General features: G+C 31.4%; 1 protein-coding gene across 1 annotated transcript; it reads left to right on the top strand.

Moving 5' to 3' along the window:
* The first annotated feature begins 1854 nt into the window (after positions 1–1854).
* Positions 1855–3033, top strand: LOC143053609 (uncharacterized). The gene has a single exon (XM_076226403.1). It carries the CDS (start codon positions 2000–2002, stop codon positions 2966–2968), a length of 969 nt encoding a protein of 322 aa, XP_076082518.1. The 5' UTR covers positions 1855–1999; the 3' UTR covers positions 2969–3033.
* The last annotated feature ends 12223 nt before the right edge of the window (positions 3034–15256 follow it).

Here is a 15256-nt window from a genome sequence, read left to right on the forward strand (position 1 = left end):
TCACCAAAACCACAGATATTTATAGTAAAAATATTGAATAGAAAAAACAACAAAAAACAGACGTGAAGGTGAATGAAGTTGACAGAAAATAAGATATAAATACTAGTATTAAAATGATTATAAGATATAAGAGGATAAAAGGATAGGAATTAAAATGGAAGTACAATGGTATTGAAAAGAAAGAACTAGTAAATGCGTTATATTTAATTGCAAACGCATATCGGCATTGATAAGTTATCTCAATTAATTCTGGATTCACAGTTCACAAAAGTTTATTTTTTTAAAGTTTACAGGGTAATAGTCTATGCAAACAAAGCGGGAAAGAAGAATACAACTGCAATGGAATTTGATGCGACTGTCATACAAGTGAGAGGTTTATCTAACTATACGATCAGGTTCGAAACTCTAATATTGTTTTACCCGAAGGTATATATTGCTCTAGTCATATTTGACACAACTTTTCGAAATTGTCTGTCTCAAGCTCTTCACATTCTACACGTGCATTCTGACTTCTATAATAGAGCCCCCGAAATAAACCATTTATTACCTGCCCTTGGAAATGAATGGTTGATTTTTTTTCTCTGCTCGATCTGCCTGATAATTTCAACTTAAACATGGTGAAACGGTGAATTTTACCGGAAATTAACACATGACAAACTTACTTTGAAAGTAATAAATTAAGGTAATGAGTGAAAAACAAAAAAACTCGTAAACGTGAAAGAGAAATAGAGACAGAAACTTTCAATTGTAAACAAAACACAGATATAATGCAAATGGCGGATACTGACATGACGGAAACGGAGAGCCCACTCGAACAAAACCTCGGTGAATACTCTGATGATCAAACATTCAACAACAAACTTCTTAGTGGTATTACACATATCCTCAGTGATTGATATAATCTTGCATCCAGTTCATGTTAAGTTATGGGCATAGAAAACTCTAGAGGAAAGAACCGAATACAAGATAATATCTTAACGTTTCAGAATCCAAAATGTGAACTACCATGCACAATGCAATGCAGAAGAGCTCACTGGATATAGTGCACAGTTGTTTTTCAGTTATAAAACTACTCTGGAGCTCATAAAATGAAGCATTATGATCAACATTATTGTCATCCGAGATATATAATCTTATTTTTACCATTGTAATGAAAAAGCAAACACAAACATGCCAATACACATGCCCTAATTGACCTTTCCCTTGAAAATCGACAAAGCGAAGGTTTGTTTAATAATTTATTATTCTCCTTTCAACTACAATTTTCCAAAATGGCCAGAGCCCCCACTTCCACATATATTTTATATAGCGATAGCACTTTACCCTGCGTTTAACCGGCGCACGGCATAACAAATATCTGACCACCTGGTTGATAACAACTACCAAAAGTCTAAATCCCAAAACATTTTGCCACCAAGGTCAAACATTACCATCTAGTTCTATCAAGAAGCCACCAAGGCGAATATAAATGACCACCAAGGTCTTGACGCCCCCAAGGCTAGTATTTTTAATTCATTGTTGCCATCAAGGCAAATGTAAAATATCATAAAAATGACCACCTAGGTCTATTGCCACCAAGGCATATAAAAATGACCACCTAGGTCTATTGCCACCAAGGCATATATAAATGACCACCTAGGTCTTTTGCCACCAAGGCATATATAAATGACCACCAAGGTCTTAAAGCCACCAAGGGTATATTGCCACCAAGGCAAATGTAAGTAAAATTTAAAGAATATAGTTACTTTGCCGACAACACGTGGAGCACGACCTTCCCACAGCTTGGATATTGAAAGAATGAGAATGTATCACATGTACTTCCACCAAAGATATCAACCAATGAGGTTAAATAGGTATACAACAAACACTTAACAGTCTAATAATAAAATTTGAAACACAAAATGAAGAAATACATGGTACTTAAAATGATATTAACGCCAAAGATGGCATTGAAGACAGACTTCAAGCTGTTGCTACAGAAACTGAAGATCAAACAACTATGATAGCCGAAGTCCGAAATCAAAACACAAATCTTACAACGGAATTAAATCTAATGAAGTCATACGTTGTACATTTAGAAACTAGACTTGATTGTCAACAAAGTCAAATAGCAAACCTGGTTGAACGAAGCATGAGGGAAAATGCTATAGTAATAGGGGTTCATGAACGTAAAGACGAAAATGTAAAAGCGGAATTAAAACTGATTTTCAAAAATGTTTTGAAAATAACAGAAAACATTAAAATTGACCGAGCCCACAGAATAGGGACCCAGACAAATCAAAACAGCACCCGTCCTATAGTTGTTAAATTCCATGACTACAATGACCGGGAGCATGTCATAAACACTGCACGAACAATAGGCAAACAAAACAAAGACTTACTAAATGGCATATACACAACTCCACAATTTCCGGACGATATGCGTGAAAACAGAAAAAGACTGGTACAAAAACAAAAAGAGTATAAAGAAATAGATGTATATACTAAAATTAAAGGAAGCAGTCTATTCTTCAGTAAAAGTGGATCCAAATATGTTGAAAAAGTGTCAACTCCAAAAGCATTGGCTATTTTTGATACTAGCAAATCTAAATTTGGCCTATTTGAACAAACTAGTTCTAATGAAAATAATGACAATGGTCACACGTATTGTGTCACAGCTGATGTCACCACCACATACGCAGACGTTCGTGAAGCTGCCCGACAAATAATGCAGGGCTCAGTATCAGCATGCACTTACAACACATTGGTATATCGGTTTACAGACAAAGACGGACATACACACGACGGGTACGATGATGACAGAGACTACGGAATTGGATCAAGGATACTTGACTATTTAAAAGACATAGATGCACCTAACATAACTATTATTTCCTCACGTACACCACCATCTGGTACAGCAAAGATAGGTTCAAGGAAAAACAATATTATCTTGGAGGGAGTAAAGTCGGTTCTCCGCAAAATGTAAAAAATAAAACTTTAAATCAATTTACTGTTGTTTGAACTCATCTTGATAGACAATTAACATGTAGTAAAGCATGCTGAATACTAATATATTCTCTTTTCAAAGCCTATAAATCAATTTTTTCAAAGTATCTAAGAGTATCCATTCTATATTTTATTTCATGTATATTTATAAATTTCACCACCACCTATAAAATACAAGCGATTTATAAGTAAATGAAGTTCAAATGAAATACTTAGGTCATTTGTAGACAGAACTAATTTACATAGAAAATTATCCGATTCTTTATTTAAATTATGTCACCATGAATTAAAAAAGTCAATAAAATACATGCAGCATATATTGCAATTTTATATAACATAATTTACGTACGGTACCGGTACGCAGACACCATGATGTAACCATCTATTTTGTGTATTACTATAATCCCGGAGAAAAAAAATCCCACTTTTTTCTTTGTTGACAATATATTTACATAAATTGCACATGCACACGGTAGAATAAACATGTTACCTCTAGTAGAGGGTATTCTATAAAATGAATCCTGATTTCCCTTTTTTTATGTAAAGCATGAATACCTTTCCCCAGCTAGCCTATGTTGGTGATCAAAAGTATATATACTGTACATCCATTCACATTTATAAGTGCACTTTTATACGTTTTTGCACCCATTACAAATCTTGTAATTTCAACCGTATATATGCAAACAACAGTTCTATCCATTCATGAATCCAATGATGAATGCAACCAACTGTTGCTATTAAAAATATTGGCAATTACAACTGTGTCCCACATTCTTACGTCGACAATAAAAGGTAAACAAAATTTACGACAAGAATGTCTGTGTACCTGTGCACGTGTACTTTAAGCCGTAATTGGGTCATCTATAGTAAAGGTTGTAAATTGTATTGCTTTTATGTATGAATGAAAGTTACATGTACTTTAAACCGTAACTGGTTTTACCTATAGTGTATTGTTGTCATTAATGAATGAAAGTTACATGTGTTTTATTGAGACTGAACAATGAATATTAGAAACATTAATATTAAACATATGGTTTAGGTCAGGCAGACCGAACAGAGAGAATTCTCTCTTTTTGTATTGTATTGTATATTTGATATGTTTTTCTGTATTTTTTTTCTACTTAGTTATATAATGTTCAACTACGTTACGTGTATTACATATGAAATTAATAAGACTGTAAAGCCAAAACTAGATAATGGCTAATTATTGTATCAATTTAACGTCACTTAATGTAAATGGCTTTGGAAACGATTTTAAACGCAAATCCATATTTTTTTTGGTTGAAAAAATTTCAGAGCGACATCATTTTCTTACAAGAAACACACAGTATTGAATCCTATGAAACTATATGGAAAAGGGAATGGGGTGGAGATATTTATTTTTTGCACGGGGAAACGAACTCTAGAGGTGTTGCTATTTTGTTTAACTGCTCAACCGATTATATATTAAAGGAAAAAATAGCAGACGAAAACGGAAGGTATTTCATTCTAACTGTTGAAATTGATAACACAGATTTTGTAAATTATTATGCGCCCACGAAAAATATTGAAAATGAACAAATAGTATATATTGAAAAAATCAAGGTTTTATTAAACGAAAGGTTAGATCAAAATCTCGTTTTGGGTGGAGATTTTAATACGATACTTAAGGGGGTTCGCGGGTCTAAATCATTTATAAAGGATTTCTCAATATTTTTCTATAAATGAACTTTATCTTATAGTTAACAGAAAAATAAAATAAAAAAGTGGGGTCACCGTTCATTTGCGCTCACAATCTTCCTTCGAAAGAAGCATACATTTTTGTAAAGGTGTTTTTTTTTCTGTTGAAGTAATAGGAGAAATAAAGGCAATATCGAAAAAAAAGAAAGAAATTTATTACAGAAATCGCTCAAATTTTACAATAATTTAGTTTAAGTACAGCTTATATGGAAATTATATTAAAAAATATAGGTCACCGATGAGTTAAAAAAGATATTTCAATTTTAAAGCTAAAACATGGCATTTTTTCACCAAAGGGAGATAATTTGGAACTTTTTCAATGATGCATACATTTTAAAAGTCATTTGGGGCCAACACGAATTGTTTGTTTTGAATGATTTTTGTACCATATGATAAGTAACAACTACAAAAGGTAACAAATAAAATTTGAAATGAAAAACAAATATTTTTTTTTTTGGTGATATTTTTATACCCTCGAGCCTCTCCTTAATCCATTTTTAGACAAAATGGGTGGTTCAAAATATAACACACCTGCCAAATATACGAGTAAATTAGAAGATTTTATAGAAGAATTTGAGTTATGTGATATTTGGAGGACACAAAATGTTGATTCTAGATTATATACTTGGCGTCAAAGAACCCCTCTTATACAATGTCGCTTAGATTTTTGGTTGATATCGAATTTTTTGTCTAGCAGTGTAACCAAAACATCCATTGTCCCGTCTATAAAAATTGATCATAGTCTTATCAAATTGACACTGTCCGGTGAAAACTTTAGTAAGAGAGGTCCCGGTTTCTGGAAATTCAACTCGGGTTTACTGACAGATAAAAATTATGTGGATATAGTAAAAAATACTTTATCAGAATGTAATAATAAATATCACAATTTAGAAAATAAAAACTTGAAATGGGATACCATAAAAAGTGAAATAAGAGGTGCAACCGTCAAGTATTCGAAATATAAAAACATGAAATTACGGGAAAGAGAGTCCAATTTAAAAAAACGACAAGACGAAATTCAGAAAACTCTCTCTTGTACATATTTAGATAAAGATATAAATAATCTTTTGGTTGAATTAGACACTGTTAAAGAAGATTTAGAGCAAATAGTAAATAATCAAACAAGGGGGGCTAATATACGATCACACGCCGAGCACTGTGAAGGCAATGAAAGAAATTCAAAATATTTCTTATCATTAGAAAAACGCAATTATAAAAATACATGTATACACAAATTAGTTGTAAACGACATTGAAATTGTGTCACAAGAAAAAATTCTAAACGAAGAGAGACATTTCTATGAAAATTTGTACGCATCTAAAGAGGACCCTGATAAATATTCAGGTGATTCTAATTTTTTTGACTTAAATTTTATTCCTAAGCTTACAGATCTGGAAAAGGATATATGCGATGCAGATATTTCAGAATCTGAGTGCGTTAAAGTTTTAAAAACATTTAAAAATAATAAAAGCCCTGGTACAGACGGGCTTACTGCTGAGTTTTACAAAATTTTCTGGATTGATATAAAAAAATATGTGTTAGAAAGCTATGAATATTCCTTCGAAACCGGAACCCTCTCAATAGACCAAAGACGGGGTATTCTTACTCTTATTCCAAAGAAAGATAAAGATAGAACACTCTTGTCGAACTGGCGACCCCTCTCTATCTTAAATTTTGATTATAAATTATTAGCCAAAGTTATTGCGGAAAGAATGAAATTATTTCTTCCAAAGCTTATATATCCGGACCAAACGGGATATGTGGCTGGTAGATACGTTGGTGAAAATCTACGACTCATTGCTGATATTATATTGTTAAATACTTTAAAGAATTATCCAGGGCTTATATTACTGGTCGATTTCGAAAAGGCGTTTGATACGCTATAATGGAAATGTATTCAAAAAGCATTGGTTTGTTTTAATTTTGGTAGCAATTACCGGAAATGGGTCTTAACTTTATACTCAAATATATCTAGTCTTGTCGTTAATAATGGATTTAGTTCTAGTTCATTCACAATTGAGAGAGGTGTTCGACAAGGGTGTCCTTTGTCCCCTTTTTCATTTATTTTGGCCGTTGAACTGCTGGCAATAAGTATTCGTAAGAACAATCAGATATCTGGTATAAAAATTGGGGATACTGAAATCAAAATTTCACAGTTGGCTGATGATACCACTTGTTTTTTGAAAGATGTTTTCTCCGCGCAAATTTTATTAGATTCCTTTAACGATTTTGAGAAGTGTTCAGGATTAAAAGTAAATTTTTCTAAAACCGAAGCAACATGGATTGGAAGAAATAAGTTTAACAAAGAAGGTTCCCTTCCTATTAAATGGACAGATGGTTTTAAAACCTTAGGTTTAAAATTTAATGCTTGTGAAGAAATGGTTTGTTCTAATTAAGATACATGCATAGAAAAAATGGAATCAATAATTAAACTATGGAGGATCAGAAACCTTTCCTTGATCGGAATAATTGTAATTTTTAAATCACTTGCAATATCGAAGCTTATTTATGTTATTTCATCTACACATGTACCAAGATCTTATGTAATTAAAATACAACGTGATATTAATAGTTTTTTATGGAATGGTAGTACTCCGAAAGTTATATCGGAAGTTATTCAAAAGTCTCCTAGCGAGGGGGGACTGAAAGCTCCAAATTTTGAAGTACAGCTGTAATCCTTTCGTATTATGTGGGTAAAAAGATTTCTATCAGAACATGACTCCAAATGGAAACATGTTTCCAAAGCATTTTTCTCCCTTTTTGATTTAGAGGACTTGTTTATGAGCAGATGTGAATTTGAGGTTTTGAATTTGAAAGCACCTCTTTTTTATATAGAAGTGCTATCTGCTTGGAAACGTTTCAAGGGTATTTTCATCCCGTTAAATGCATTTCATGTTAGAAAAGAATTTATTTGGTTCAATCCGTTTATCAAAATTGATCAAAAGAGTATTTTTTACAGATCTTGGTATATGAAAGGCATAAGGTTCATCAATGATATTGTAGATGATAAAGGCGATTTTTTGTCTCATGACGCTATTAACAAAAAATATAACCTGAATGTCACTTTTGTAGACATTCTATCTATTAAGCTTGCTATACCACGTGACTGGAAAGATTTGTTATTACAACAACACATGTCACCTAACAGCAACTCATTTGGATTCGTTTTTGAGCATGAGAATGAAAAAATGCCTATCAGTAAATTATTTGCTAAAGATGTATATTCACTTTTTATCGATCGGAGAAGTGTTTCTTCTATTTCACAACAAAGATGGGAAGAAAGTTTTAATATAGAAATTAGTGACGAACAATGGAAAAATATTTATTCATTAGCTTTCAAATGTACTATAGAAAGCAAACTACAAGCTTTTCAATATAAATTACTACACAGATAGTCTCACATAATTATCTTCTTGAAAAATATAAACTTTCCTTAACAAATGAATGTGCCAGTTGAAAAGAAATATAAACTATAGAGCATAATTTTTTTGAATGTACAGAAATAAAACAATTTTGGAGAGATTTTTCAAATTGGTGGTATTCAGTTTTTGGAGAAAAACTATTCTTGAATAAAGACAGTGTCATTTTTGGTATATTGAGTTCTGATAACTTAGTTCTAAATTATTGCATTCTACAGGAAAATATTACATTTATTATGTAAAGAACACACAATTAGACAGACTGTTCATATCTGTGCAAGCTTTTCTTAAATTTTTGAAAAGACGTCTGGAGATATTAGAATATTTATATATTTCTAAAGACAATCACGAGTCATTTGCCAACAGATGGGGGGAATTTATGAAAGCTATTTAATTAAATTTATTTTTTAATATTGTTATAGTATAATGTATTCCAAAGTATTCTTAAGACGTATCATATACTGAATATTCACACCATTATCTTGTAATGTTTTACTATGTCTTATTTGCATAATGTCAATAGTATAACAATGCCATACATGTCATGTCATTCACTTATGTCTTGTAAAAATGTATGTATGCACTGTAGTTTGAACACCAAAAAAATCAATAAAAAATAAAAAAAAAAAAACATTGATCTGTGTATATATGTTAAAATCACATATTTTGTAAACATCCTTTTTTATTCTTTGCAGGCCACATATGTATAATACAGACAAAGAAACATGTTAAGCATTTGTAATAAATCAGATAAATGGATATCTAGTTCTAGTAATTAAAAGTGTTGAGAAAAAAATTAAAATACCTAACATTTTACGATACATAGAAAATATGACCAACACTATGTTATGTTTAACGACAATTCAGTTTGCAAAATACATCTTTCTTAACGTTCTTTCTCGAAAGAACCAAGTGACGATTATATATAGCAGAATCGTACTAATTTGACGTGAATAAAAGTGAATTAACACAACAGGAAAAAATAATCAATGAAAAGGTCAATAATCTCATATATGGTAAAAAAAATCAAAATTCAAAATACAGGAATATAGATACATCGAATGTTAAGATTTCTTTCGTTTGCTTGAATACAAATGAAAAGAAAAACATTTAAAGTATGAGCCTTTCAATGCTTCAAATTAACTTTAGCATATTATGAATTGTGACTTAATATTTTTGTTTTGAAAAGTATAAAGTGATGTAATAGTGTTGAAACACCATAAAACTGTCATGGAGCAAACGACCACTGAAATAATCAGTGGTTGTCGTCTGTTGTTGTGGTATATAGAAGATGTCTCACTGGCACTCATACCGCATTTTCTTTATTGTACAACTAACAATACTGAAGCAGCCGATGTACTTGGATGATGGCCTATCGTCTAATGCTGATACGAGGGATCGACTGTACTTGTTCGTTTGTTTAGTATCTACAGACAGCTCTGACCTTGAAGTAATACAACTTTCGAGTCAGTTTTTTTTAAGTTATTATATAAATGCATAATATTTATCAAAATAGTGCAGACCAAGTATATTTAATATATTACAATACAAAAAAAATATGACCAAACTTTTCTCAACTGATCTTATTGTGTGCATGTTGTGCTGTTATACCATTGTCCAAGTTAATTAGGAAGTTTAGCGCTTGTTAACATATTAAACCAAACCAGGATCATACTGTGGAAGTCATGGGTTGGTGGTTCTATTGGCAGCAGGATATGGAATATTACACAAATCAGGCCTTTTGTGTCCTTTTTGTTAAATGTTATTTTACATTTTTTTTTAGCATTTTATCTTAAATATAATCTAATGGTTTTTATTTTTGTTGAAGGTCGTACGGTGAAACTAATTTGCGAACACCTACACTATTTGTCCTCTGGTAGATAGTAACGAGGCCCAACCTGTTATAGATAATGCATATTTTAAGGTTTTTCTTGTAGTTTCTTGTAGTAGAACACCCCGAGGTGTGTTCTACGACAAGAAAAACCTTAAAATATGCATTATCTGACTTATATACCGTCAAAAACATATTATTTTCTATAAAGATTTGCAAAATTTAGTATCCTATTTTACCAACAACACTAAAGTGGGATATTCAGTTCTAATGCGTTCAGGTTTTAATACACCATACGGCTCATTTAGAATGTGCAATAAAACTCACTAATTAATATAGATATAAACCTTTTAACAAATATTATCCATACACAATAAAAATATTACTGTACCTGCATGAAGTAAGACACAAATGTATTGTTACCATCCGATAACGGTGTATGACAAATACAAGACACATTGTAAGTAATTTATTGTACCACTTAGTTTATGGAAAAGGGGGAGGGGTATGTTTTTTTCTATTTGTAATGTCATTTCTATCGCGGAAAAGTGGTTATTTTTTAAATAATTTTAATTGAATCGAATGAAAAATTCAGAAAGATTGTCTTATAGCAATACATTTTATTAATAGATAATCAGGATATAATTATATACCCTCCGCACCCGACCCCTTTCTGAGTTACGTTAATGTTATTCAATAGAATATAAGATTATCTTATTAGTTGATCATTTGTAAAAGGTATACATAAATTTAAAAAGTTAAGAACTGACACAAAGATGAATATAAATACATGTAGGTCACAGTTCGATTTCCTATTCAGCGTTTATCGTCCTGAATATGCATGAAATATGTGCCACTGGACATTAAGCAAGCAACCAAAAATCAATCAACCTATTCAGTGTGACTCAATAAGATTTTCAAAATCTAACACACGAATATGTTAAATCTGGCTTTTTATTTATGAAAGTCTATCTTAAAATTCATCTCACATATATGCTAATGTTTCTTAATTGTAGCGATAAATTAACAAAACTTCACGTTATTTGTTTCTAAAATTAAAATGCGGGCAATGAAGGTTTCTTTTACATCTATCATCGATTGAACTTTAAAAAATAAATTTCCAAATCGGCAACAAAAAACTATCAGACGAATAAAATTTTGATGTAAATTATAGATTGCATTTTTATCAAGGAAAACAATGACCTCACACAGGTCATTATTTTATGCCTTTGAGCATATTTCATTGAAACATGGTATCGTCCGGGTTCATTTTGAAAAAGAATGACCTGTTGTTCTGAAAGAAAATAACTCCATATAGGTATATAAAAAAGTATAATGAATGGATTAAGGTACACACAATATATATCTTACCATGATTGTAGTAACGGAAGGGACATGCTAAAATAGGGCTGATATTGGATATATAGTAAAATTTGCCATGAAATAAACTAAAAGTAAATTAAAAAAAAATTGTTCAATAACTAATTTTGTTTTTTACATATGACATGTATTAAAATTTCTGGGTCACGTGGTTTTTGTAAGTCTGCCTGATCGTCTTTCGGCTAGGCATGTCGGTTGTAAATTGTTTACATTGCCGTAATTGGCGAGAAACTATGTCGTAAATAATAATAAAAGAAGAAATGTAAATAAAATATGACTACAATCGAAAATTGTTTTATTTTATCATTTTAGTTCCTAAAGTAATTAGAAGAGGTAGTATCTACATTTATTTTAGTTCTAATGTTTAAACCATTAAACCAACAACCGAAAACTGCCCGAGTTGCGCAATATTCAAAAACGCGGTCTAGATTGGGATCGTTAATTGAAAATGATACAGCACTATCTTATTTTAACATTTCGCCTCAAAATTTAATTTCGAATTTTTAAATATATTTTGGTGGAACTAGTTCACTCTTTGGAATTTTTTTCTGTTTTTTTCTTGGGGGAACTGCTTACATAGATGTAAGAGAGGGACAACAGATACCAGAGGTACAGTCACACTCATAATTCGAAAATAAACTAACAACGCCATGGCTAAAAATGAAAACGACAAACAGACAAACACTAGTAAACATGACACAACATAGAAAACTAAAGAATAAGCAACAATAACATTGTTTGAGAACTAGCTATACTTTGACTTGGTATGTCAACGGGAATCTTTGATTCAAATCCAGTCTGTTGAATACACTTTTATTGTGCTTCCCAGTATAAAGAACCAACTAATATTGCACGACGTTATATAGCAGAGCTGAACTTAATTTGACATAATGTGATGGCTACTTAGTACATAAGCTTTCTTTTAACACATACATTCATGTGGCAGGATTTTTTTTCTTCTAAAAACCGATTAAAGTTTCGTTATTTAATTTTATTTCATTATTTTAATGGGTATCTTGTCTTCTTAATCATTGATTCATATTCTCGTCAACTTTTATGCCTTTTTGTATCATTCCGCAAAATCTTTTATTCATTTTTTAACTTTATTTAATATTATTTTTAACTTTTGTGAGTTTAAGCATCATTATAACTCCGCAAATTATTTTCAAAAAAGTTCGATCCAAAATACAGAGACAACATTTTAAGTGATAAAAATAGAACAGCGCATAAGCTTTTCATTTTAATCACTTATAGAGCATGTAGATGAAGGAAATTGTCTGTTGGTATCCTGAAGTATTTTGCTGCATATTATCTGGCCACAGTATGACCTATTATTTTGTAAATTTCAGCATATAGTCTAATCTACTTTAATGTGGAAAACAATGTCTATATCTAGAACTATTGAAGGAATATTTTCTGTCACTATATTGACGTATTTGAAGTCACAGATATGTGTCGGTCCAAATCTAAAACTATTGAAAGGCAAAATGTCTGTCCATTTTCTTTCCTATTGCAAGGCATAGTGTCTGCCTATATTCTAACCTTTTGCAAGGCAAATTAATGTTCATAGCTTGTTATATTGTAGGCAAATTATTAATCGCCCACGTTCTAGTCTATTGCAAGACAGATCGTGAAAAGTAAATGTGTGAAATATTTACATTATAAAAACAGACAACAAAACAAAAAAATTATATGACTTCTGTCTCTGCCAAACACAAAAATACAAGCAGGAAAACATGCAATTAACATTGTTAACCTTATTGCAAAAAACATGAAAACCTAGCGGGTTAAAATGAAAACATAGTACATTATATACACAAGTGACAAGAAACATAATACATGATACACGTTTTTAACAAACTGAACAAGGGAAGTTGATATTAACAATACATATAGTCATTCTATCTATATCTATAATAATTGGCCAATGTGGACCTTATTTTCGCAATTCCATAGATTGCTTTATATAGTCTACAACACGAGACAAAATATCTTTATTGGGATCTAGAATAGGTTTAAGTTTAGAGTTTGAGTCAAGCTGGTTAAAATATGACCAATTAACAAAACGCCAATAATCCTTCATATGTGGTAAAATAATCTCTATACTTACACTTACCTAATTAATGTCACAATGAAAAATACAGGAATATAACTACATCGAATGTAAAGTTGTCTTTCTTTTGCCTGAATACAAAAGAAAAAGAAAAAAATCAAAGAATGAGCCTTTCAAGGTATCAAAATATTTTTTTAGCATTTTATCAGTTGTGACTTATTTCACATTTGGCCCGGAACAAATTTTACACGCTGAAACATATTTTCTATGACAAAAATTCCGGTGGAACACATTCTTGTAACATATATACTACAGGCTCTTGACTTGAGACGGCAATATACAGAATGTGTAGGGTTTAAACATGTTTTTGAGAGCTAAACCTTTCTCCTAACCTGAGACAGTGGTACATCAGCACACAAAAGATCAATCTGTAAAAATCAGTTGCATTCAACCCTAGAGATCGGTACGAGGGACACACAAGGGAACATTAACACAATGCATTAATAATCTCTAACTTAAATATCAATGAACAATACAAGACAGGTAAGTAATATATTACGTCATTACAGACACACTGACATAATAGATGATAAATTCATATAGCCAAATACGTCTAAGGTTATATTAGCCTGCTATCCTTTAAATACTTAAAATATGTTACAATCTGTCAAAGTATCGATTTTGTATAAATAATGTGGCCTTACTCATGTTTATTTTCGCGTTTGAATCTATGAAATTTGATTTTTACAGAGAAAGTGAAGTACTTTAACATGAATATACGAAGATCAAACAGGATACTGGCTCGGCCGTCGCCCAGTATACAAAGCTCCGAAACAGATGCCACCATGGACACGGTGTCATCTGATACGGCAGGTGTCCCCTCATCATAAGAAATGACTAATATCTCATACATGACTCATTCAGATCATTATAATAGTGACAATAGCAATATTACACATATACAGCCATTTTCATTTCTCCTTAAAGATATTTTGGAATTTGTTGATTCTGAACCATACTGTCACATTTCGAAATGTGAGACTAGAGGCTGCAAAACTTTGTGAAATTGTAATAAAAGTCCGTCTTTAAATATTGCGACTTGGGTGGAAAGTTGTCTCATGTGGCATATAAATAACGTTTTCATGAACAACTTTAAATATGACTAGAAACAAGTGTTATATGTCAATCACGGAAAACTATTTCTTTATGTAGACTAGGTGATCGAGTGGTCTAATGCGCTAGACACGGTATATTTGGTGTTTCCACGATGTCACACGAGCAAGGATTAGAAGCCGGTTGAGGCAAAAAAAATAAAAAAAGCTAACATTGTTGAGCTTAATTTGAGACGAATTGTATATATAAATTTGGTTCGAGCACTGTATAACCACATGCTATCAGATTTATAATGTCTGTCATGTAGTTGTCACATGTCTAGATTTGTATGATAAAATTAGAATTGATGTGGCGGCATGGTAGTTAAAAGAGGGACGAAAGATACCAGAGGGACAATCAAACTCATAAATCGAAAATAAACTGACAATAAAGGGCTGCGCTTTAGCGCATGATACGCCCGTTGCTCTTTTAGCTTGTCTTTTATTCTTTAAATGAATTTATATGATCAACTAGAAATATATATACAAATCAAAAGGGATGTTACATAAATATATTCACCAAAGTTTCATATAATCCCCTTTTTTTAAGTATAAAAATTCATTACTTAAGAAAACGTAAAATCTAAAATTTATAAAAATGGAAAGGGAGCTTATGTCAATAGATATAAACAATTTATCAAAGTTGCATAACATTTTGTGAAAGTGTTAGTTATTGTCCCAAAATTGGAAAATCCTCCCTTTTTAAAGCATAAAA

Source organism: Mytilus galloprovincialis, chromosome 12 (genome assembly GCF_965363235.1).
Source record: "Mytilus galloprovincialis chromosome 12, xbMytGall1.hap1.1, whole genome shotgun sequence".
Lineage (NCBI taxonomy): Eukaryota > Metazoa > Mollusca > Bivalvia > Mytilida > Mytilidae > Mytilus > Mytilus galloprovincialis.